We start from the raw sequence: 26,893 nt of genomic DNA, 5'->3' as shown, positions 1-26,893 counted from the left end.
AATCCTCCTCTGCTCCACAGACCCCTATCACATCACAGAATTGCTAAATTCTCACAACCCGTCAACACTAAGAGCGAGGACTTATTTCATCCACCGAAAATCAGTCTCAAATTTCACTCAAGCCCCCATTTTCCCACCATTTCCCAAACCTCTACGCGGGCACACCTTAAGGAGGGAATCCTACTCTTTGAGCTAAAACATAGCAAAATTTGGGATTTTTTTTTTAAGAACCCAGCGCTTCGATTCATCTGAAATTTGGACCATGTTTTGATGCATCTTTGAAGAAGCTGTAGGTTTTTTTTTACTAATTTTTAATCATAAATATAGTAGTTATGCATGATCGACCATGACGCCGCACAAAATTCGTCGTCCGTTGGTGTGCATGATATTTATCTAGCGGACGACGAATTTGTAGCGGCGTGACGCATAACTCCTATATTTATTATTAAAAATGAATATTAAAAAAACTGCAACTTCTTCAAGGATGCATATAAACATGTTCCAAATTTCAGATCAATGGAAATGTTAGGTTCTTAAAAAAAAATTCCTAAATTTTGCTATGTTTTTAGCCCATAAAATAGTATTCCCCCATGACACGTGACACGTTACGTCGGCTACCGATGGCCCACAATATCCCATTTGGAATACTTCCAATCCACAGAAAAGCTTCTCAATAATTCACTGTGGAAGTCGAATAGAAACAAAGAGCAGCTGAAATTCTGAGGAATATAGTACAACTACTATTTCTCTATAATTAAATATCGCGACCCACATTTCTTCCCACTTTACACAGTCCTATCAAAACTCTGAATTTCTGTCGTGGCACGGAGCGTATTAACCTTCCTCCACCCCCGATTTCGGTGCGCAGCTCGGCCGCATCGCGTTCCCAGGCCTCCATGATCACGTTCTAGAAACCACCGTGCCGTCGAAAAGCCTGTCGCGGCTTCTTGGAGCGTGTGGCCCAGCCTCGAGCTGAGAGAACCGAGAAGCGAAACGTCGAAGTCTCGCAACGTCGCCTGATAATGAATTAGAACCGTGGCTGGACGTATCGTTCGACCTATGATCCCTTGGTTCCTCTCTGTCTCCCTCTTGGCAATCGTTCCTCCTTCCGTCACCCTCTTGGCCCAGCCTGAAGACGGACCCAAGCTCACACTGCCGAGCCACACGTCGGCACAAGCGTCTCGAGGGCACACAAGGACACGGGTGTCGCTACGGTGCGTACGTCGTGGACAATAACAGTGATAACGAAATAAGCCAGTCGACGGTCCAGGACAGTCTGTGTTCCTGGTGTAACGCGGCAGGAGCTGCTGGTGTTCTTAAACGTGAAAACTCGAGGACAGAGGCCACGAAGGTAGTGAAAGGAAGCTAGTGGCCGCTAGCTCGGATAGGGGTGCGATGATGGCTCAGTTCACCAAGAGGCAATGGCTCACGCTGATAGTCATCAGCCTGGCGGACTTCGCCAACGCCATTTGCGTCTCCCTTCAGGCGCCGTTCTACCCCCAAGAGGTGAGTGCACGTGCCACTGCTCATACTTTCATCCTTACGAGGACTTGCTTTATGTGTGGAAGCTTCTGGATCAAGTGTGAGTTCATTTAGGCAAATCGGGGTCAAGCGTGGACTTTAAAACGTGCGGGGTTTGTTAGCCTGTTTTTTAATTAATGGTTTGGGGTTTTAGATTGATACATGGGGAAGATTTAGTACAAATTTCTTGTAGGGTAGGTTTAAAGGCAGAGTAAATTCGCAGGTGGAATTGGGACTTGAAATTTAGTTGAAATTTGCTCATTTATTCTTTCAAGATCAAATTGGAACTTAAATTTGGCTAATGAATGCACGTTTATGTCTCTCAGAACCAAGACAAACCACCATCCCTTCAGGTATATTCATTACTTTTATCGTAGACCTAGTACAGCATAAATTCAGTTCAATAGTTTTCCTTAATTGATTCAAGGGCTAGGTTAGACCTACTAGAAGCCAATAGTTCATTATTTAACTCCTTCAAACGTATTTCGTCAGAGCTAATCAATGTCTTCAGTGATTTCTGCGAATGTAGATTAACAAAAGCCGCGTGTAACTGATTAAAAACTTGATGCAGATAGTGTTGAATGAAAACATTAAAACTGTTAATTTTGTAATAGAGGAGTGGCATTTCACACGGTTACGCCAGCTTGCAGCTTTTTCTCGATATCATTGTGCCTTACTAGTCCGGGTTAATCAATAATTGATAACGCAAAGATTGCATTAGAATGTATTTGCGAAGTGGAGGAAGTTAAATGAAGATCCCACTTATCTGCGAAACGTTCACCAACGTTGCAAAGAGAATCGTATCATCAAACGTACTGTCCTCCACTTGCGTCTTCGATAAGCCGTGCAGAATTTGTTCCCTCGACGTTTTGAGCACAGATAAACGCTTTTCCAATAACACCAAAGCTACCACGGTTCATTGAATACTTTCCACAGCTTGCAGAAGTATTTTCTACGTAACGATTGCTTATCGACCAACGTCCGTAAAACAGGGGTTAAATATGGATGCTGAAGTATATGTTATCAATTTATACGTAGTCCATTAAGAAGTATGACAACATGTGCTGCCTCGCGGAGAAATCGTAGCAACAAAATATTGTATTCAGAGAGCTTTAGGTAGATATTTCTGCGTGGACACGTGGAATAATGACTGTATTATTCTTAGTCACTTAAACCTGCATCTTTCTTTTGAGCATATTAAAAAAAAAATTCAAGTGCGGCTGAAGATCATTAAAGTGATATATTCTTAGGCAGTGTATGAAAATAGAATTACGATATCTTTATCGTTATTCAGTAGGAACAGTCTCACTCAAGCTCAGAATTCGTTTTACACACAGGAAATTTAGTAGCCCATGAAATATAATTAGTTCAATTTCTCAGTGGTCACTTTGCACCCTAAGTGCACGCGAGTTTAGATAATGTCAACCCCCTAATACATTAAACTGACATCAACCTTTCAGAAATTGGAGACCCTAGAATATTTTCAGCTCACATTACAAATCCTTTCACATCAACTCCCAACCCTTTGAACCCTTCAACCATCCTCTAAAACTCAGTTCATTGCAACACTTTCAACCGTGCTTGAATAATCAAAATGCAACAGGCTTCTACATAAATGAAGCACACAAATAAAACGCAAATAACAACGTTACATATTATTATTTACCAATCCCAAAACGGTGATGAATGCGCGTAGCATTCATTTGTTTATTTTGCTAAAAGCTACTGCTGCTTTACGATAGATACTCATAGGACAAAGTACAGACGTCGGTAGAATCTTGACAATGTGCATAAATAGTCTCTTTTTAGAGAAACAACGCCTTGACCAGGGAAAAATCAAACGGCGTACACGCGTTTACGGATAGACTTTGATCATTTTTATCGTACCAGCAAGACAGCACGATTAGATACATCCTTGTCGCAATGTATCATAATTTGTCTAGCCACAGCGTGTAACCGCTTGTATAATTACATATAATAAACTATAATCTGATGAAACGGAACGAAAACATGTCAATTAAGAAACAACCTTTCATTCGGTTCACGTTTTCGACTGATTTCTCAATCTCGAAGAAATTTCCGCGGCGACAAATTCTGTGCAGATGTATCTTGCTTCTCGCTGCTAATTAGTTAGATAATATTCAGTAGCTGTGATTGGACCTCACTTCAACAACTATTTCCTATTCATTCATAATATCTCAGGTTCATGATTTACATTTCAATTTTGTGTGTTTCCCCGCGTCGTGTCACTGCGGAAGGCACTGCAGCTCGTTATCGTAACCGAGTACCCTCGATAAAAATGAGGTCGCAGGATGCAATCAATTGATAGAGATAGAACGAACCGTTGAGAAGTGATTTTGGAGGAGCTGGAACATTTTCATTCTTTCGAAAAATCTCTGCCAAAACTCTCCATGGGCGCGTGATTATTCGCTGCGTACTCCTGGCTTCGTGAAACGTCCAAAGTTTATCAGGATTTTATCTCGACCAGCGTTAAATGCAGTCTGTAAAGTTACTACGGTGTAAACGCGAGTAATTCATAATATTACGTTTCCTTTCGTTCACAGGCGGAGAAGAAGGGCGCATCCCCCACGGAGTACGGCTTGGTTTTTGGGATCTTCGAGCTGGCAGTGTTCGTTATCAGTCCCGTGTATGGGCAATACGTGAGTGACATAATGAAATATTCACTAAAACTCTCGTAGAAAACTAGTAATCAATTATTAATTAATCAATTATCTTCTGAAAAGCCAGCGTGGTCGGTTCTGCTGCAGGGGTGGAAAGTTGGGCGTTCAATTATTTAAAATATAAATATATCTGTGTATATAAATTGTCTGTGATCTTATCACTTTTGAGGATGATTCATTTTCATATGATGCAATGCTGGAAAGAATTTCTTTTAAAAGCATTCAGCTATTAATTATTATTTCTTTCCAAGTGTTCTGAAACAGCTCCGCGTTTCGAAAAGACACGTTTAGTAGAGAAAAGTCCAAAGAATAAGATGATTTGTTTTTGTCGTGGAAATTATATTATTAGAGAAGGGAGAGCTTCCGACTTTTCAAGTTTTCGCAAAAGATTCCTTTCTATACGAATAAAATTGTATTCCCACTAATAATAATCTAAACCAGGCTAAATAAACAGCAAAGTGTTATTGAAACAGCGACGTAATGCCTGACTCTGCTGAACAGAGTAAAGAGAAAGCCTGAGCAACGGCTGACCCGCTTTGCATCAGTGTCCAAGATTTGCCTCCTTTCAGGCGATTTCTTTTATCAGCAATGTTTTTCTTTCCTGACTGACGAAATACCAAATAACATCATTTCTTCTCGTCTAACTAGAACACCGAACACTAAACACTTAAAAGGCTTATCAGAGAACCGACTCGTCTAAAAATCGTGAAGCGATCTTTCTCTTAATCTGTACCCTCGCTTCTTTATCGTTTAAGTAGCAAAAAAATAATACGCTCGAAGGGTCCCAGATAAACAATCTGGAGCCAAACAATTTCTGATTAGACCCTGTCGAATTCACTCCACTCAATCACCTTCAGAACTTTTTTTCAGTCATTAGTCATAACCCAAAACGTCTCCAAAGATGAGTAACGTTCGAAATAAAACACGAAAGACCAAACAATTTATTTTCACTCGACGAATACGAGAAACGATAACTCATTGTTTTAATATGTCTTTCACATTATTACAATCAAAACACAATAAAAATCAACTATTCTTTCCATCAAACGAATAAATATAGAATCTCCAAATCAGTTAACATCTTCTTACGAACACCCTCCCCATATTCCATCGCTAATACCATCTAATTAATAGTTCCAATTAATCGTACCCGTTCTTCTTCTTCGTACAGCTGCATCGTATAGGGCCCAAGCTCCTGTTCAACGGCGGCATCCTGACGTCAGGAACTTGCGCTATCCTCTTCGGTCTGCTGGACAAGGTCAACGGCCATTATCCCTTCATAGTGCTCTCGTTCGTGATAAGGATCGTCGAGGCAATGGGCAACGCAGCTTTCCTTACAGCTAGCTTCGCCATCATCGCTAAAGAGTTTCCAGATAACGTGGCCACGACCTTCGCCAGCCTGGAGACCTTTTTCGGCCTGGGCCTCATCGTTGGGCCCACTTTGGGCGGCGCCCTTTACCAGGTACGCCCGTCACCTCGAAAATATTTGCCACGATGAGTCCCCCCTTGATAACTCTATTAACAGTAACGGGGTTTTTGTGCCTTCCTCTGATTTCACCTCGACCCTTTTCGCTTTACTTCGACTTAATGACCTCAGTTCGGGGACCGTTTGAGAATGAGGATTTCCAAGCAGCAGAAATGGCTGCCTTCGCATTATACCGCAGGATCTTTGCAGGGATTATTACTGCACCCATTGTTGAAACAGTGGTGTGTTGTATTCAATAATCCACTGGGTTCTGCGGATTATAGCCAGCCAACAATGGCGAAGTAAGCTTCTTAGGTGACTCAAAGGGCTGGGTGTTTTTTAATTCAATCGGCTGTGTGATTGCATTTATTTTTCGTCGATTTTGCTTTGTTGGACTGTTTTATTTTGGGGATGTTGATCGTACGTCCTTTGGGTTCTTGGTAATTAGAGGATCGAGAAGATGAAGAGGATGAAAAAGAATTTTCGAATGGATCGGTGAATTTTTGAGACACCAGATGATTAATATATGTTTAAAGCAAATGGTCTCATGAATTCCAATTGATTCGATGTAGAGAATAAGCGAGAATTCGTTAGAGCACCATTTTTGCTTGAAGACATCGCTGGACTAATAATTTTAATGCTAGGTCGGTGGATACACAACCCCATTCGTCGTCCTGGGTTCAGCTCTATTCGCGACGGCAGTCATGACCATCTTCATTCTACCAGTTCATCCTAACAACAGTCAGGAAGCACATAGTACAGGAGGTAAAAGTTTAATACAAGTTACCCATAGAGCAGGGTTCACGAAGAAAGATCGTGGCAGAACGAAGTTTGAAACACCATCCAGCTGCACCCCTTCCTCAGAATCTCAATTATAATCGTAGTGCAATTATTTATTGAAACTTATTTACTTAAATTGAAACTGGGGAATTCTGCTTGCTAAAGTAAATGCCATATTCTCATATCGTAAACTATGATTTCAGGGGTGACCAAGGCATTAAAGATCCCAGGTGTACTAATCGCCATGGCCTCCATAATCGCGACCAGTATGAGCATTGGATTTTTACAAGCGACGCTGGAACCCCATTTAAGGCAATTTCAGTTGAGTCCCGTCATTTTGGGCCTAATGTTCGTCATTAACGGCGGCACTTACGCCATTACGGCCCCTGCTTGGGGCTGGCTCTGCGACAAGCATTCCCATCCGAAAGTAATTGTCGAAATTTTACTAGAATTACTCATTAAGTACCCTCCGGATTGCCACTAGCGTTTCGATAAGAAACAGCCCACGATATAAATAATCAGAGATAACATTCTGGCCGTTGCAGACATGAACAACGCGACTGCAACGATCTGGAGGATTAATTTCTTTGAATTACGATGGCTTTTAGGTGGCAACTGTGGCAGGATGTCTACTTGTCGTCGTAGGATTCTGTTTAGTCGGTCCAGCACCTTTTATACCGTGCCCAACTATCATCTGGGTGACTATTTGCGGCCTCGTGGTTCATGGCTTGGGTATGGCTGCGCAGCTGGTTGCTAGCTTCACGGATGCTTTGAGGACATCGATGTTAGTTAACCTGTTACTACTGTTCATTTATTCCAACCAATATATTCATGGGTATTTGAATATTGCAGCCGGAATATATCTGTTTGTTACACGTACCTCCCCATAAGTTGTATAACATAAATTATTCTAAGCTGGGGGTTGCTAGATCTGGTACTAACGAAATTAAAAATAATGCTTAGACAATACGGGTTCCCGAACAATCTCGAAACCTACGGTCTCATCAGCGGACTATGGACGAGCACCTTCGCCCTCGGGGCCTTCATCGGGCCCAGCGTGGCTGGAATCCTTCTGGACAACATTGGCTTTAGAAACTCTACTATGTTTATCGTAATGCTGCATCTGCTAGTGGTAAGGCACTATTTAGAATCACAAATCACACCGTACGATGATTCCCAAATCAACACGAACACATCAACAATAACCCCTTCTAAATTTAACGAAACCATCACACCAATTCAAGTCCACTCTCAATGAGATTGTTACTCTCACGGAGTATTGATAGAAGACTGCAAAACCTTAGAATAATAATAGTGCGATGCTAGTTGAAGCTAAAAGTCCAAAGCAACAGACCACGGAAAGTAAAGCGTTCGTTTGCTCGCAGGGCGTGGTAGCCGCTATGTTCCTCAGCAGTTGCACGGGAAAACGAAAGCCCTACACGGAGATCGGTGCCACGGAGGATCTGAGGATACCGCTGACAGACAGCGGTCACTCGAGGAGCGGCAGTCTGCGGCACGCAGGACGTGGCCAGGGTGTACCGATCGACAGGCCCAGCGGCATGAATTCCCTGATCGCGTGCAACAGTTACTCGAACAGGGCTGGTGCCTGGTCCCGAGCCTCCTACAGTGGTCGATATTCCCACAGTTACGGCTCCATCGAGACTAAGAGGTACCTGGAGATGACCACGTGATGGCTCCAGGTCGTCACCGACGAAATCCACGGAGAAGAAATCTCGGCCAGTGTCTTATGCTCGCCACTTCGTCCCCTACGGCGATCCACTTCCCTCGCGAATCGATCGTCCCTTATTCTTATCCGCTCCTCCCTTCCGCCGCGACGGATGTCACCCACGGAGTGCGTCGAGACGAATGCATTTAGATACGCGTTAAATCACCACGTACGTACATTCAACCGCTCCTTTTACCTTTCCTTCGTTCACTCGCTAACTTCGCAACTGTTCTGCTTTCCGTCGAGGAACGACAACACGTGCATCGCGCTTTTAATCGCAAGCGAAATGGAGACTGGTGTTTCAAGCGTTTCAAACAGTATTCTCAGGATGCAGGCGCTTCGCTGCTTCGATTGACACTTTCGGTAAGGGTAAGCTGGACGAGAATGTGGAATTATTCAGAGAGGAATCTCACGCGAAAACGAGATCCTTTCCAGCAAGTACGTTTGAATGGACGAGACCTCGTGACTACCGATTTTCAATTAATAATGGAACCAAGGAAACGCGCGAAAGGTTGCCCAACAAATTGTACATAAACGCGTGTGCTTTCAGCTGTAACAGTCTGCGCACTCCGTCGGTGACGTCCTCTCGATTGCACTGAATATCGTAGCGTAATTATTGCTCAACTTGTTCGTAATAAAAGAAGCATTTTTATTTAAAACCAGATCCTCATTCCTACCTATGTCATCCTTTACATTGATGCCTTCTTGCAATTTCAAAAGAAATTAAATAAATCTTACAATTAATCAAAAACAGACCCGATGACTTCGATTAAATTAATTAAAACGGTACACACTGTGGATCATTCGTTCGCACGATGTTTCGCTTCCTAAGTGTTCTCTTATATTTCACTAAAAAAGGGGGGCGAAGTCGGAAGAAATGCTCCCGGAATCAGAAGAAGCTGCCGAAGAAGAAGAAGCAACAGTTTCGATTTCCCCTCGCAATTTCCCACGCAGTTTCCGTTGTCAGCTCGATTTTCACTCTCGATCGGCTGTCAGGCGATTCCTCGACCCCCCTTCGGCCGGCGACGGGTCGCGTTTTCTGCGTTCGCTTTAAATTCCAAGGCGTTCGCGCATACGTGACACACCCACGCACGTGCGCGCGAATTCTTCGGAACAATAGCCACGTCGGCTCGCCACTTAGGCGGCTCTTTCGCCTGCACGTGCATTTCCAGCGACAGATGCAGACGAGACCCGATGCATAGCTTTTCCAGCTACTTTCGCACGGTACACGTATCGATGATTCACCTCCAACGACACCTCCAGCCGGAACGAACCGTACCACACGTTTTTCCGCTTATTGAAAACCGCTTTTCGACGTCCGCTGTCTGCACTTCGTTCGGTTCCCTCCTCCTCCTTTCTCCGTTTACACAGGCTGAATACTTATACTTCGTTCAATGTTCTTCCCCATTTGAAGGACAAGGGGGAAACAGGATATGCTGATTTTTCGTGATTCTACGATTTGTAGGATATTCTGTTGCTGGCAACTGGGAGTACAGAACTGTCGAATCACAATTATTAATAAAACCAGTGGTTTTCCTTTGTTTTTCATAATAATAGAAGTGGAAATTTCTTATTTCTTATTTAAATATGAAAGAATGTTTCATTAACCCACATCATTATTTAAATAAATGTAGTTACATAACTTAAATAACTAAAGAGTAAAAAATATACAAAAAATGTAAAACTGACTTTAAAAAAAAATGCGCTGAAAAGTAAAAAATAATTTTGTTCCTTATTTAATCTACGATTCAATTTTTTGATACAGGGTTTTACGTGGGTATCAGCTTAACGAATATTATGAGATAAGCAGAGAAATCTGATGAGTGGTTTTCCCATTGCAGGATTTTATGAATGAACCTAGTTAAACCTCGCAACGAATACAATACAGCAGATATGAGCGTTGGGGCAAAAGGAAGTAGCAAAAATAGACCTCCTCAGGATTATAAGATCCTCTCTAAGTCTCTCTACTCGTTCCTTCAAGCGTTGATCGAATAATTAAATCAGCAATAATATGATGAATTAATTTAAAAATATCTTCGCACAGATTCTAAGGAGAAGCGAATAGGACGAGGTGTAATGGAAAAGGACGATGACCCTGTAAAGCGTGATATAAGAACACAGGACAGTTCAGGAGGTCGTAATTATTTTTTCAAACACAGACGAGCATGAAAGCGAAGTGAAGGAACGAAAGGAAGAGGAGCGAATTATTAACGCAGGCTGAGGTCAACGATGTGCATCCAAGTGTCCGTTGATGCAGGTTATACCCCTTTTCCTCTCCGTTTCTTCTCCTTTCCTCGGGTTTTACACTGGCACCACGCGGATTCCACGCGGGTTCACCATCATCGTCCCGAGCTGAGGAAGGAACCGCACGGTCGAGGGCACAGCGAAGATAATCATCAAGATCGATGACTTTTTCCCTTTCCTTTGTTTGCTGCTTCGCGGCAACAGTTTCCTCGGATGTATTTATTACATCATTAAATACGTAACTCCGTACGTGCACCTTTATAAATCTCTATTGCTCTGAGCGTCTGCTGTTCATAACGTTCATAACGAGACTGCGCTTGTGTTTTGCGAGCGAACGGACAGACACGCGCAGTAGGTAATCTTTTTAGTGGGATCCAAGATAGAAAAGGGTTTAGTTGGTTATTAGTGTCTTTAGTACCTTTAGATCTGTATCTAAAGATCCACATCTTTAGAAAGGTGATTGTAAATATAATTGCTTGAGCAGTTAATACAAAAGTGGGTCCTGCACTTCTTCATCAGTGTCACTTGCATCGGTTTCTGCTTCGGCTTTCAAATTATTCGTATCGTTGAGTTACTTCGTTACCCAAATGTAGCAGTTAACATTAACGTTCAAGTGGTTGCGTAAGTGCTCGTAAAATGTATTGGAAATTTATAGCAACGACAGCTTTCAGGGAAAGTTTACAAGAAATGTAGGAGCACATTGTTCGATTATGGTGGATCGTTAGGTCGGCTGTGAATTGAAAAATGTATTGCTAATTCCTCGCGCAGAATATGTTGCCCATACTCTAGCGCGTAATTGCGAGGTGCCTACTTATGGACGAGAGGCAATGGAGCATGACGAAATTGCGTAATGCTAGTAAAAATCGAGAACACGGGTTACAAAATATTTCGATATTTGCCTGGCTTCCTGCTCGCGTATTTAGCATTCGGGGAACAGCCGCTGCAGAGATGAGGAAGCAGCGAGCACGGAGTAATAGCCGAAGCAAGCGTGGATAAATTTCAACGGGGCGACATTTGCAAGTGAAATGCTCGAAAGTTTCGTGTAACGTGGCCAATTTTCTGTAACGGGGCTGCCAATTACTATTCTAACAACTTGCAAATTGCCGTTTCTACACGTTGATGCCACTAACGCTCTTTTTAGTACCATTCGGCTCGTGATACATGCTTCGCTTAGCTCCAGTAGCTTTCCTCGCAGTGCAATTAAAGATGAATCTACATCTCTCTGTTAACAGAAACATTGATTAACAGAAGGGCTCACATTTTTGCTCGTGCACACGAAAATTGAATGGCTCGAACATACTGCACAGAATCTTTGACGTTGGATGGAGCACTGTTGCTATTATTGAAAGTAGAGTGAATTTTCTAGTAATTATGAGACACAAGAATGCTGCGCGTAATGTCTTATAGATTGCAGACATTTGTGGACACTTTCTCGTAGGTTATTTTCGGAAATTCCCAATTCATTAGCAGCCTATCTAGGAAACGATCCTTACGCCACTGCGGCGCCAGGATTGAAGGCAGGATTAGGCGAAGCTGCCATCGAAGCAAGAATATCCACAGGTGAATAGTGTTCAGAATGAAAAGGAACAGGTTCACGAAGAAGGGGATAGCAGTTATCCCCTATGCCTTCGTCCCAATAGTCGAGTTCGTTGAGGAAATCGCTGAGGATCCTGGATTAGTTGCAAGAAGATTTGAAAACCCGATGCTCAGATCACTTCTTACGAAATGTGTATAACAAAAACGCTAGGAAGTCATACAATGACGTAGAACATAAAAAGTATGATACTTTGTGGCTCGTCACAGGATACGTTGTAACCTGGGAATTGGGGGATAATTGAAGCTACGATTTTATATTCGATACTACTTTTTTAAACGAGAGAAGTAATTCCCATCCTGTGTGTGACTTTTGCAGACCTTATAAACACCCCGTATATGCCTGATACGTGAGAATAGATTACACCTGCGAAGTGTTGATCTTTTACACTCGAAGCATTCATCCTAGCCACGCCTAACAATAACTTTAAATCAACATAATGCACCCATTTCCTTAAAGTCCCTAAAAATAGAAGGATTCCTGATTCCTAAATTCACATGGATTACTGGTTTCGAAATTGTTCCACTGCCATGTTCATAATTGATCAGCGAGGAGGAAAGCTAGTCGCAGAGCAAAAGGTTGAAAGACCAGTGCAGTCTTTTCCAAAAAAAGATTCGTCGTTACGCCACTGCGATAAACACCGGCCGAATCGAACGTCAGGTGAGGTGCTGCCACCTGAGCAGGAAAATCCACAGGTGAACAGTGGGTACAGGAATCATCAGCCATGGAAAAGGAGCAGGTCCACGTAAGAGGGTCGCCGGTTACTCCCCTCCCGCCGAGCTGGCCCGGCAAGTGGCGACGGTGGGGGCTGCGGCGCGCATGCGCCGAGCCGGCTGGGTCCTTTGGCCGAGGCTGGCGGCCAGCTCGGGGCCCAAAGTCCGTTTCCATCGCGAGGGAAGGCCTCGGATCGCGCTCGTCGCCAAGCGTCCCAGTCAGTCCGCGTTTTCCCGCGTCTCTTTCCACCACGTCGCGACATTTACTTCCCCACGAAGCTCGCCTGCTCGAAACCACTTAACCGCGAGTGAACACGTGCCCTCCCTCCTCCCGTGGATACCAGAGACATCCGAGGACCGTTCAGTATCCTCGAGGAAGAAGGAACGTACGTTTTCTTGTGTTTGCCAGTGTGCTAAAGTGCCATGGGGATCTAGGAACGCCGGTTAGGGTGAGTTTACCATCAACTGGATATTATTCATCCTCCATTGGCCGTCGGCGCAGTGGGAACCGTGAGATTTTCAAGGGGGGGGATCTTTGAGTTCAGTAAACTCTATGCGAGTTTGCACGTCCAGATCCAAACGTTACGCAGGCAAGTAAATTTTGCGAAATGACCAACCAGTCTCGTCCGGATTAGAGTATATCTTGTTACGATCCCAACGTGTCCTCTACAAAAGTGAGCTGGGATTTAGGAACCGACTTGGTTAAACTTCCCCCAGGTGCGATCCAGACGCACACCAACAAAGGATCCTGCCTAACAGACACGGTGGCCGGTGATTCGAATGCACGATGCAGTGATAAACCCACGTTCTTCGTTCTCAGACGGTCCGCGTCGCGCATAAAAATGCAAAGCGTATTAGACCTAGGTCTTCCCCTACAAGCAGTGCATAATTCAAGCGCTCGACTAACTCACCTTCCCAGACACTTTTGCTGCCCGTGTCAGACATCACGGGCCCCATTTCTCATCTCTCCACGCCTTCTTTTTAACTTCTGCCGTTGCCAAGTGAGCACGCCCGAGGTGTATGCCTAATCTTATCGACCATTATCTCCAGCTCGTTACAAAAAAAACCCTCATTTCGAAGTTACCTTCTCAGACGCGTCGTAAATTTCAGTTTTCCGTATCAATGCTGCTCTCTCGATGCAAGACTCCCATCCAAGCCTAAGAAGCATCGTCTAATTCATCACTGTGGGCTAGCAGGGCACGAAACACGCCCATTAGAACGTTGGCCCCTAATTAGAAGCTGATCTCGCGGGGAGCCAATCGATGCCGAAGCATGAATGAACGTTATCGTCGTTCAGGAACCCGCTGTGGCTTCCACTCGCGGTGTCGGCGGAATCGGGCGATCGGTTAGGGCATTTGAAATTGTGATTCCAGGCGTGTCCGAGAAGGGAAGGTTAGGACAGGACGTACGTGCACCTCTGTACAGATCGAATCGTGCTAGCCCCGTGCAACCGACGAGTGGCGTGTATGTGGGTAGATGTATCCGAGGAGGAATCTTAAGTATCCTTAAGTATCCTGGGCCCTCTCGTGGGCAAAGAGGGATTGCCCCGAGAAGTGTACGCGTCGACTGGTTTTACGGAAAAGGGAGCGAAGGCTGCTGCAAATTATCCAATCTCAGTTGAAGTAATTACAGTTTCGAGGGAATGATCCCCTGTATATGTTTCGTGCCTCGGTTTCTTCCTGGTGTTTGGAATTCACGGGGGATATTAGCGTGTTCAAACGGATTGCAAATAAAGTGGGTGTGTCGTGGTTTTGGAGCAGGACGTTGCTTAGAATGAAATGCTGACGAGGGAAGGTGGGGGAAATTCAGTTGATTCATTGGGAAGTTTGAACAGAGAAGTTACTCCTAAGATGTCTGCGAAATTTTAATTGAACTCAGGGAGACAGGAAGCCGGGGTTAAAGTGGAAAGAGTTTGATAACTTTGACATGCTTTATCTGTAAGCTGAATTTCAGATATCGTGAACTGCGATATGCTAACCAGTGGTAACCCAATTCTTATCTCCAACACATCACGCGATCGCCTCTGATTTATTTCTCGGATCAATAACAGATGACACCAATGCTTATCTACTGAGTTACACTTAAAAGCTACCTATCCGAGCTCCTCTAATATTTACTCAAAGCATTATCCACGAATTTACCCAACTTCTTCGTTAAAAGAGCCACTCGAGGTACTCCCTTCATCGAACGAAAAGCTTCGCTCTCGATCGCAAATAAACATTGCTGGCCTCCATCGTTATCTAATGCTCGAATAAAAGTCTCGCCGATCCCTAGCTGCGCGGAGCCCCAGCCTCCGCGGCATGCTCAAATCGTCTCCATGTGTTTTGCATATGAAATGGAAAGTGTGTAGGTGAAACGCACACCCACCGAGGAGAACCAGAGCGTGTATATCGGGTGTTTGCGTATGGGTAGCCATGAAATGCAGTCGAACCGGCTGTAGATGCATGCATCGTGGCCCCGACTCTCGTTCCCGGGTGCTTTCGCGGGTCCAGGAGCCACGGGACACGCCACTTGCGGATTTTTCTCCGAGAACTCTCCTGCCACGACCGTAAGCGAGCGTGGAACGCGAAGAAAAGTTCCGCGGTCCGCCCTGATAGCTGCCAGACGAACGTCTGGAATTCCGTCGACGTGTTTGCGCTCGCGTGCCACCGCGAGGAAAAGGGGTTTCGTCGAAATCGCGAGGGAACAGACTTTGCTCTCCGTGTTTGCCTCTTTCTCTTCTCAGGGAAACCGCGCTAAATTCCACTGTTCTACACTGAAGGATATCTCTAAGCTGTTGGAAGGATATCTCTAATCACATTCTGGGTCCAAAAATTAATCATAAAAAGCTGAGAAGGAAGGAGAGATGTCTCTACAATTATCTAACCTAGACTTCTTCGACCACAATGCAACCTGCAAACAGCTTCCTGAAAGTGCAAAGATGAATTCTTTGTAGTCGCCTTGGATTTCGCGTGCGCAACGACCGCGGGGCCCTCTCATTATTCGCCACTGGGCCGTTCTTACGTATCGCCGTCGCGGTCGGCGTTACAACACGGGGGCACCGAGAAGAAACACGGCCCCGCGGCACCGAAAAAGAAAAATCCCCGGGCGAAGAGTGGCTCGTAAAAGCGGCGTGCGGTGGCTGCGTCGCGGGTAACATCCACGGGGCCTGAGCCCTCTGACGCGGCGAACAATGGGCCCTGACGTCACGCGGGGCTACTGCACCTGCAGCAAACCGCGTCGCATGTGCTGCGACCCACTGCCACCCCGCACTGTGCGCGTGCACACACGTCCGTCTCGAAGCACTATTTACCACGGCGAAAATAACTGGCTGCGCGACGGGCGCACCGGCGCGGCGGCTCGAGCTTTTGCAGCACGCGTTTATTCACCTCTGTGTTTATCGAGGGGACCAATACCGCAGGCCGAGGTGTGAGGCCCGAAGGGGGCCCTCGAATGGAATCGCTTGTCAAACGATTCTGGGACTTGCGAGCTGTATGGCCGTGCTTGTGTCGCATTCGCGTGTTATTCGAGATGGAGTGGGTCTCGAAGGGTGCTTTTTTTTTAATCCATTGAGACCGCAGTGGGGAAAGAGAGCCTTGTGTTTGCTGGCTTGAAGTTTTATGGAGGGAACTTCGTCGAGGATGGCAGAGGAAAGTGCCTTAACGACGCGACGATTTAATCTCCAGAAATCACCGCGACGGGATTATGTAAAATCATCGGGAAAGCCTGCGTCGAATTCGATGCATGTTTACGTAACCGCGCACGCACAACAATCAATTATAAAAGACCACCCTTATTAAACGTGGACGGGTACGTAAGTCGAAAGCGCGAGCGTCGAAGCACCGTTGCGTGCCCGCTCGCGATAAACGTTATTGCTGTTACGAAACGTTGCGTGCAAATGTTTTATTCACCGATGGAGCTAATAATATTTTCGCCATTACTTAATTATCGAGCCTCGCTGCATCTCCTTAAGTGCAGTTTTCCGAATTACACGTATCTAGTCGAGTGGCATCGTTACTCTTATAAAATGGCACTCTGCGATTCTAGTCCTCAACCATTTCATCCTGTCAGCGAGATTATACTTGCCATCTACTACCAGCGAGCCTTCGCTAAAATCCTTTAACCCACTTAAACGTTCCCACGTGCGCAAACGAATCACCCTGTATCTGCATTTTCAAGTAACCTTCGCTCAGCAGCGTAACGATGCATGCATCTAATCTTGCACGCTCCTTGCACATCTCGCGCTCGTGCTTTTCGCACTGGGACAGGTCGTGCTCGCGTAAACATTCTCAGCTATCGACCAGCATGTAATTGCAACGCCTAAAGGCAATTCCCCCGGGCCCACGTTAAAGTTCCCTCGTTAGCACAGTGAACTCGAAGGGAAGATGTGTCGTCCAACGTGCAGAATACACCGCTGCTCCTCCCATCGGACCTTTTCTTTCGTTGGGGGACAACGTTCCTGGGCCCGAGGATCGGGTGCACGGACTTTCACCATTTAAAATTCGTCTGGCTCGCATAACCGAGTCATCGTTCGACCAGCTCTCCAAGACCGGATCGGAGAAGGAGGCCTCCGCTAAATACCTTATTACTTTTGAATTAACATATCGGTACCAAGGTAACAGGACTTCGCCTCGCGGATTCTTCGGCGAGCGTTGGTCTCGCGCCAGAACGATGCATTTGGGTCACCATCAGGGTCCTCCTCGGAAAGGCTCCGTGTTCTCAAACGAGGAGCTTCATAACGAGCGCGAGAAACTTTGGCAGTTTTATGGGGCACGGTTGTTTCGAGGGGAACGAGAAGGCAGGGAGTTGACCGCTTCCTGATTCTGATATTCTAACCAGACTTCAACTGTGAATACAGGAAATGGTGGCGATTCGAATTGGAATTCGGTTGTTCAATTTAATTGATCACTGTAGCAGTTCAGTGTTCTTGATATCCGAGGATGCTCCGAGTTCGGGCTTGGGAACCGAACGTCGAGTCACTCTCCTCATTCTTTTCGGCGTCGCTGGATCAAGAAGCAAGTGGATTCGAAATCGTGGAAGCAGCTACGGCGATAACAATTGGAAACAGAGGTGGCAATTACCTTAAACGGCACACGAGATATCCGTTGAGAAGTAGGGAACCATGGTCGAAAGTCACCGGTTCCGTTGATAGAAACTCAAATGAAAGCTGTTAAGTGAGTGATCAAGCAAGAGGAGGATTTCTTCTGTCCATCCGCGGGGCGCAACAGGTTTTTCTCTCGCTTAGAAATTCTCCGAGTCACGAGGATGGCTCGTGATCAATTCCATAGGTAGGGAAACGCTTGTTTAATTACGTTAAGCCTCTTTAATGTGCACCTTTACGCGACTCCGTTTATTGCTGGATTATCGCGTGCGTCAACGATATTCCTGCGTGAGAAAGTTCGTGAGCGACGGACAAAGTCCTTTCAACGATGTATCGGACGTACAATATTAGGCAGAAGTATATGAAATTTCAGATACTTGAAAAGCTACATCTTGCGCATAGTAAATCTAGATGTAAGGAACTCGAACGACAGTTGGAGCCTTATTTTTACTCCTAGAAAGGTATTTTTCACTTTACAAATGCTTTTTCAAGCATTATTTGCTAAACTTCTGGCAAAGAAAATACCCTGAATTCAGAATTTTCTCAAGTTATAATTTATTTCTTTAAAACGGTGTAGTGAAAACAATTGAAACTCAGCAGATATTCTCATCTATCCATATACTATATGTAAAAAAAAATTGAAAACATTGGTACCATTTCTTCAATATTTTTTCAGCTGTTTTATCTGTCAAGATTGTCTTTCCATAAGTGTACGTGTAAAGTCAGTGAAAATTAAAATCGTTATAACTCAGCAACCGTTCAGTGAATTCGTTTAAAATTTTTGGAGCAGATCAAGAAGATTAAAAAGAAGAATCTCACAAATTTTCATCAACTTGGTACCATTTTGAAGATAGGTCCAATACATCTTTAAACCTTGCAACCCAAGTGGCATTTCTAAGTAAGGGAAAATGATTGATCAGTGTTCTAGGAAATAGAATTAGTAATTCGAGCTTCTGTAGCCATGAAACCCCGAAATATCTCCTCGCACAGTCGTGGTAGCTTTCCGTGAATGCTCACTGTTCCCCAATTGCCTTAGAACAGCTAGAATTCGCCATGTTCTGTCCCTGATTGCACTGGCGTCGACCCCTTCCCGCCTCTGTTGGTTCACCAGCAGTTTTCGCGTTCCAGTTTCCATTGAACGCAATATGCCGGTGCCCGTTCAGACTACCGGTTCGTGTGATAATCGCGATTTAATGTACCGGTGCAGGGAAGAATAGAGGGAAGCGTCCTTGGCGTTACCGTTAGGATAAAATGCTTGATTAAGTCGGTTTCGCACCTCGCCGGGCGATGAAAGGAAACGTAGCCGCGAAACTTAACCGCCAATGGGACTATTAAGCGCTTCCAGTTCTGAGGAGAAACGTGGATCGCGTTTGCATCCCGTTTCGCGAGCATATTCAGTGATCGAGTCGGAAAAATGGGGACACGAGAGCTGTTCCTGAATTCCTTTCGAGAAAAAGCATTGATCACTAATTCACCCAAAGTAATTCTTGAAAAACATTATGGGATCCATAGAAAATTGATCGAAAATGGTAGTTCGGAGGATCTTGGAGTTTTCGATTGTAGTCTTGAGTGGCAGTGAGCAACCAGGGTCCATTATTAAAGTAAGCTGAACAGTTAACGCTGAAATATGTACGTATCACCTTTGATTAATCAAAAGCTGACGACCATAACCGGCGATATGACTCTTGGATCAATTATATTAATAGCTGGATGGCTTGAGGTTGCCTCCTCGTCTCTATTCTTTCACTGTAGCTGGTGAAGTGTGGCTATCAGCCGAGAATGCTGTTGATCGCCGGAGCAATCAACGCTGCGAGAAAATTAACTGGCTTAAATGAATCGTTCCGCTGGTCGGATGAAGAAAACGGCCTTGGTGATGTCACGGAAACGTCATTGGACCGATTTCCAACTTTCTTCCCGATGCGTCCAGCTGCTGCTCCATTCGTCGTTTGCTTCTTACCGATACTCTTCCCGCCCCCGTGGCCTCACTTTCGCTGTTTGAATGACAATTCCGTCGAAGTGGAGTCCGGGCGATTCGACTGTACGTAACACGCGAAATTGAAACTCGTTTAACGATATCAGTTCCTGTTGGCTGAACGCTCAGAGGCCGCATTGCTGGCTTCGGTTCGAAATTCGCAAAAACCTGCACCGTGACGTTCGATCGAGTAAAACCAGCCGCTCGGACGCATTAATTAAATTAACCTTTCCAGAAGGAGGGGGGGATCAGTTTCGCGGTTACATAGACAGAGTCGTCCTTGACGATGAGGCTAAGATTCCTTTAAAGGTTGATCGAAGCTTTCTCCGCGCACAAGTCATTCGGAATTCCTGACGATCGCGAGGAGGGCACGACTGCAGCCACGTCGGCTCGCGAAAGTGCAGCTCGAATTCCACGATTTCCTCGTACGTGCGATAATTATCTGCCAATCGCCGAGGGAGAGGCCCAATTAAGAGGGGATCTTTACGTACTTCGCAGAATGCTAAGAAGCTTCCGAATAAGTCTAGCCTCTAGGGAATCGACTGCACTTTAAGGACAGAACGACTAGCTCGCAGGAGTTCTCTAAAGCTAATTAAACGAGTCAAAATCTGCGAATTTCCACACGCATCTGGCGCTTTCCATTCGTCCCAGAATTTTAAACCCCTTTAAACGTCAGGACTGAACTCCCCACGGTCGATGATCCCGAAATTAACTTTAAAAAACTAAAAAAACTCTTGCGAAGGGAAAAGAAGATGAAGCTTTGAAAATTTTTTCAAACAAACCCTTCATCTTCCTCACACCTCACAGGTACTCCACAAAGCAGCTTCCACATAAATTATTCCTGGTCTGTGCAAACCCTGCTCAGCTCAAGCGAACCCATTAAATCAGCTTATCACGATCAAAACAGTTTCCTCGACGCTGGAGCCCATAATTTCCCTTCTTTTGTCAAACTTCACGTTTAACCACCCCCCAAGGGTCGCGAGAGGAGCTGAGTTTTCTTTACTGGATCCAGTTTTCTAAGCGTTGCGCGCGGTCACGCGACACCAGGTAGCAACGGGTGGAACGGGCGAGAACGGGAACCAGGAATAGGAACAGCCGCGGCTGTCATAGTGGCTGAGGTAGCCGAGTATGGCCAGGATCGGCGCGATGGCGGATTTCTAAGCGACCACGGGCCCATACACGCGATCGATACGCGTTTCGAGCGTATTGGAGGCAGCTGGACCAGCGACACTTTCACTTGCCGCTGCCAATGTCCGATCGGCATGCGGTCCGCAGCTAGCGTTACAGTTTCGTTCCACTGGCCAGGGGAATCCAGTCTCCAGGCCGACAATCTCTCTAGCGATCGGACAATGGGGCCCTTGTGTGTGGCTGATGGAAAGAAAAGAGAGACGTTGCGAGGCCCCAGGCCTGATTCGAAAGGGTAAAGATGGCTCCGACAGGAAGGACCACCTTCGACGTCGATTTCCCTGCAGCCTTCGCTTACGCTGTGGGGGGAAGGTTGTTGGGATCGAGGAAAGATCTAATGGTTCTGGGAGAAAGCAGCGGATTCTTGTTGTTCCATGCTGTGTCATGAGCTGAGGTGGAGCGAAAGAGATCGGGGTGCTTTTTCGAATTGATTTACGAAGGGGTTGGAGCTTCGAAACTTGACCAGTGTTAATAAGATTTAATTCAGATATCTTCCGTGACAGAGTTTAGTAATGTGGGCTTCGCGTGCTTGTCTTCAGAGAAAATGGGGAGTTGTGCGAGGAATTCGGAGTATAAGTGTTTGAGAGACTTTGAAAGTTTAAAGTGCGACATTTAGAAAATTGAAACGAGATTGTGTTTCAAGAAGATAATGCAGCCAGTAGATTTCGATTGACGATAACGTTACAGACGTGTGCGTACACTAGCTCAACAGGATCTCAAGTTACCCACAAAGTTGTATCCACTTTTCACTCCCATGTAATAGCTTCGAATGGGAAATGGCTCGATGGTTGTGACAGCCTTGCGAGTGACACAGAGTTTAGAAACCGTTCTAAGGAGACTCGAGGTTGCGCACGGGTCGCTTTCAGTTTCCGCTTGAAGCCGTTTCACAATTTTGAAGGCCGTCCGCCAGCGTGTAATTCAGCATGAATTTCACGTGGGCGTGCACGGCGCGGATATTTTGTAAATCGTTCCGAGAAATCGCGTAGAGGGTGTTTCTCGAGTGGACTATACTTAGACCCATTTCCCTTGGATGTGAATGCGTCTGTGCCTTCAATGGTTACTGGGATTTCTCGGATATTTGCGGAACATTGCATTCTTTTACCCCAGTTCCATAACAAATGTGCTACAGGGATTTATTGCTTCTTATTCGCGGAGTTAATGAATGCTCGATAAGGTGAACCCCTACCTAGATACTGCGAATACTTTTAATCTTAAGCGGTCTCCCTATCTTGACGGACGAAAAATGATGCGCGACCTTTGGGAATTTTTTAAAACAACACCATTAAATATATTTACTTCCAGCTTTGTGGATTTATTTGTCAATCTTTAGAGAATATGAAGAAAAAAATTGTATGCAAAAATAGTGGCTATATCTGGAGTTATAGTGCTTCAAATAGAGCGCCATACAAAAATCATATGCGCATTGTTAGCATAAAATCAGCCGTTGTAGTTGTCTGAAATAGAAAATTTTATACAATTGGGTAATCTGTATGAGTGTGGCTATCGCCAGAACTAGATCAAAGGAGAAATACTTTTAATTAAAAAAAAATGGCAGCGTTTAAAACAGACATCGATTTCTGCAGAAAAATTCTCTGGTTTTTTAAGTGGCAACGGTCTAATTTTGCAAAACCCGAGTTAGTTTTAGTATCAGCGAGAATGAGACATCTACTGAAGATATATGCGAAGTTTGAAGTAAATCGGTTGATTGATTTTTGTGATATCAAGCTAACCATTTCTCAAAACATGGTTTTGAGGAAAACGCGTTTACAGTTTTAGGTAGTGTTTTTTTTTTAAATATGTGAAAATATAGGCATAAAGTTTTTAATTAATATAATTTGAGGGTTTCTTTTAAAAAAAATCACAAGTATCGCATTCTTTTAAAGGTAGGGAGACCCCTTAATATATAAAGCAGAAAGTGTTTGTGTGTTTGTCTGTAGCCTAAAAACATTCGACCGATAAACTCTGGGGTCACGAAATGTATCCCAGCTCACTATGCCAGCTAATCCAGATGAATGTGACTATTTCCCCCCCCCCCCCCAAAAAAAATTATAAAATCAGAATCTAAATTTCAGGCGAAGCCGAGTAGTAAAGCTAGTCCGTCATAATCCCAAAGAGAGGCTACAAAATTCCTAGGCGACGTGCTCGGGTGACATTTCGTTCTCGCGTCTAATTGTAAGTCTGGGCCAGGGCCTGAAATAGTACCATTCGCTTTTAAAACACCCAGATTCCGCCTCGAAGCCCAACAGAGGGAAAGGTCAGTCCCAAGGACCGTAAACGCTCTACCTGACACCGCGATACCCAAATCCACAGTTATTTTCGGAATGGCCCAGCAGGTATCTTTCGTTTCGTCATCGCCATTGCCTCACCACTCCCGGCTAGCCTCGGAAGAACCGTCACGTCTGCTCGCGCTACGCGTGCACTCCGGAAAAAGCCGCACTTCGCACATGTTTCCTTAAACCGTCGAATTTATCACTTAAATTATTCTCCCCGGCTGAGAAACAAGAGTGTTCGCTAAGATTCCATCGGTCTACACTAGTCTGCAGGAATCCAGATACTTGCAACAACAAGTGTATAAAAATCATGAATAACCAATGAGATGTTCCAAAGGTCATAATCAACGGATTGATAGAATCTATGAAATGCCGTGATAAAGTACGCTCATAAAACCTCTACTTCCGCCCCAAGTCTTCAAACGAAGGCACTTAAGCCGCAGTGCAATGTCACTCTGATAAGGGAACAAAAAACGAGGGAAAATTCCTCGAGTCAAACTTTGAAAAACCTCTGTCGCTGACATTCTTCGTAGAACGAGTGAATCATCCAGATGCTTCCCAGCTTATTGCTTTACCTGACTGCCCCACACGCAGCGAGGCCGACACTAAATACCTGCAACCAAAGAGGGCACCCTACCCAACACCGAAACCCAAACCATCCAAACTTCGTCGCACAGTTACTCCCTGTTCCGTTGATAATCGAAACGTCCACTGGCATTTCCACGATATGTACCTACTTCCGTATTTCCCTCTCGCGCAGAGTGTTCGGCGCGCGAGGAATGCCGCGTCGGTGGCATTAAAACGAACACGGAAGCGCAGAAGGCACGATAAACGTAGCGGTGACGAACGGTGCATCGCGCGGCATCGCCGACGGAAACGGGCGCAAGAACGACAATTTCTCGATTAGGAATCGTCGATTCGTCTGGCGTCACCTCGACCGTGAAATGACGATTTCAAGGCTGCCAGCGGTATTCGGCCGGCAGGCAAGCACGGGTGATACGGTGCAAAAAGTGGATTGCGTGCCCCGCATGCAAAACTGAATGGGCGTCGTTTGGAGTTGCGGTACATTTCGAGGAACGTGCATCTGCGATGCCGATTAAAGGGCAGAGGGATGTGTTTTTTCTCCCGGCAAGGATGAACGAGGAAAGAAATTTCAGAGCTGCGGGACAGATGAGTTCGCGAAGAGGACGAAGCTATCTTGAAAGCACGAAGGAGGAAAGTTCCGAGAGATGTATAGAGCAGGGAGCGAGCGACGTTGGGGACAGGGGTATAATACTTTTAACAGGCTTAATAAGCCAGTGCGACGGTTAACGAAGTGTAATTGAACGCGAAGACTATGTTTAATTATGCTAAATAATTGCTGGGTCTTTTAGGAGTTGCTTAAGCCCGAGGAGTTTGTGCAATGGCTGCAAAAAGGAGAATGCAATTAGGAGAGCGTACTACAGATTCCTCTTTCAATCTTATCTAACTCCTTAGCTTTTCACTTTGCAATAATATTTGAAAGCACGGCTGCCCTACAATATTCCCACTCGTGAATGTTTCGTAAGATACTGTTCCTACAACCCCGTAAAATAGACGCGAAGCATATAGCAACCTCCCCCGCAAACAACAAACAAGAAACACCCCCGAAACAGGGATAATCCCTAAGGAGTGGCTAGTTACTAACCCAAGGGGCACAAGTTACCTTCCAGATGGTCAGTTCGCCTGAATGAAATCGAAAACGATCGTCTATGGTCGCGCCTAGTCTCCTTCATGCTCCTCTACAGCAAGGTCGTTCTATCTCTCCTCTCTCCGTCACTTCTACCACACCGAGGCGTACTTTCATTTTGCCTGGTCGAGCTCCTTGGTGTCGTTCGCGGCCGTTTATGGCCATTAAATTAAATTCCACGTCCGTCAGCCGCGCTCGCCTGAATGCAGGACGCGCGTGTGGTACCCCGGCCATTATTCAAGTTTTATCGGAACCGCGACTAAACGGCTCGAAAGAGAAACCTCGACGTCCAGGAATTATTGACTCGTAATTTGCCCCATTGGATCGCGTTCCATTGTACGACACTTTCTGCTCGGACATAGCCGATGCCGTTGGTGGTTCGCAAGAGTGTATCGACGGGGATCTATCGCGTCGAATAGGGGTTTCTGTAGAGAAGCATATGGTAGCCGAGGGGTTTCGGCAGTCCTGCACCGTCGAAGAGGAGGAACTGAAATTAAAACGGCCGAGCATTTGGACTTTCACGAACGGTTTCACGCTGTTACGTGAGTAATTTCACGAATATTGGGGGGCTAGAGGTGAAGTTTCTTTCTCCTCTCGCGATCGTTTGAGATCGGGTGGATAGGGGAGAAGGGAACTGGTCGATGGAGCTGCTGGACGGGAGCTGGAGAACCTAATTACACGTCTGACATCAAACTTATTAGTCTATATTGATTATTCAATGATTTATGTTCCCCGTCTTTAGTATTTGAGAAATGGCTAGGTTCCTTAGTAGGTACTTAAGGGGGTACATATTCTGGTCTGACGAGACGATTTCGTCGCGTTATTTTCGACTTTTTTTACAAAGAATCCATAAATATTATTATTAGTCAGTTTGCTGCTACATGCTTATTACTATTTAAACTATCTTTACAAATGTTGTCAATAAAGAAAAATGAAAATCAAACGCAGTTGACTGCTTTAAAGTAACCGCGAAAAAAAAAACATGGGGTCACGGCGGCCGTGATTACGCTCGTTTTGGTGGTCCGAAACAAAAAATCTAAAGAGATTCTCTATTTGTATGTCTTTGCCTATAGTCGATACCAGAATGATATAAAAATATTGCAAATTAACCAAATGGCGGCGGTTTGAAAATTAAGTTTCGATTTTCGCAAGTTGTTTCAACTTTGACGGTCAGTGAAAGTTTAAAATCGAAATATTTTATTCTCTTTGTAACCAAATGGTCGATTTTTGTGTTCTAAAAGGCCCAAAAATGCACAACCCCCCAGAAAGAACAGTCCGCGAAAACTGTGCCGAAATATAACTCGCAGGAACAAAACTGTTACGCGTCGCCCGTCCCGCTCAGTGAGCGCGCCGTGTACCTGTCTATTCTGCACCCTGTAACTCTGCAAATATTACGAATTGCAAAGAATCCTTTTGCACACGTATCACCCACATAATATACCAATAGAAACTACAAACAAAAAAAAAATCGATTTGTTTACCCGTCGGACCAGAATGCCCGCTTAATATGTTTCTATGGAAGTAGAGGTGATGTAGGAATCTCGAAAAGGATACTAATTCATGAAACGACGCGTGGAAGATCGAACGAGGATAGCAATCGCGGCTGAAATTGAACCGATCGCCACGTTCCTCCTGACGATGCAGCAGAACGACGTGGTCGATGGTTTTTTTCTCCAAAGAAACACGGTGAATGCACGAGGATTGATGATAATGGATGATGCATGGACATCCCATGGTAAAATCACGCTCCAGTTCGTCGCGGAATGTTGTTCACTCGCGTTCACCTTGTCGCTCCCTCGAGCTATTCCCCATTTTCCTATTACTCAAACATACCGAAGAAACGAGCCGTGCATAACGGTTCATAAAATCCGCTAACTCTTTCGAACCGTCGATAAACCGTCGGGCGTAATTTGAATTAAATCGTGAGCAGCTGCGCGCGAGGAGAGTGGCTTTC

General features: G+C 45.1%; 3 protein-coding genes across 4 annotated transcripts in view; 2 read left to right on the top strand and 1 right to left on the bottom strand.

Annotated features, from left to right (window-relative positions):
* The first annotated feature begins 1,105 nt into the window (after positions 1–1,105).
* On the top strand, positions 1,106–8,963 carry LOC143376321 (MFS-type transporter SLC18B1). The gene is made up of 8 exons (XM_076826487.1): positions 1,106–1,506; positions 4,086–4,181; positions 5,374–5,664; positions 6,312–6,432; positions 6,651–6,874; positions 7,056–7,231; positions 7,411–7,579; positions 7,833–8,963. The coding sequence occupies exons 1-8, from the start codon at positions 1,396–1,398 to the stop codon at positions 8,136–8,138; spliced, it is 1,494 nt and encodes a 497-aa protein (XP_076682602.1). The 5' UTR covers positions 1,106–1,395; the 3' UTR covers positions 8,139–8,963.
* Positions 8,964–12,709: 3,746 nt separating this feature from the next.
* The window catches only part of LOC143376626 (uncharacterized), a 44,777-nt gene continuing 30,593 nt past the window's right edge, over positions 12,710–26,893 (top strand). The window contains exon 1 of one of the 2 annotated variants that reach the window (XM_076827152.1): positions 12,710–13,173. The gene's annotated coding sequence lies outside the window, so the exon portion shown is untranslated. The remainder of the gene's footprint in view (positions 13,174–26,893) is intronic. The other variant, XM_076827153.1, reaches the window with a different exon arrangement.
* The window catches only part of Rpl35a (ribosomal protein L35A), a 168,803-nt gene continuing 164,337 nt past the window's right edge, over positions 22,428–26,893 (bottom strand). Inside the window, exon 5 of the mRNA XM_076827213.1 lies at positions 22,428–22,438. The gene's annotated coding sequence lies outside the window, so the exon portion shown is untranslated. The remainder of the gene's footprint in view (positions 22,439–26,893) is intronic.

This window comes from Andrena cerasifolii, chromosome 14 (assembly GCF_050908995.1).
Source record: "Andrena cerasifolii isolate SP2316 chromosome 14, iyAndCera1_principal, whole genome shotgun sequence".
NCBI lineage: Eukaryota > Metazoa > Arthropoda > Insecta > Hymenoptera > Andrenidae > Andrena > Andrena cerasifolii.
Note: the sequence above shows the minus strand (reverse complement) of the source record. Positions and strands in the feature narration are given on the sequence as shown.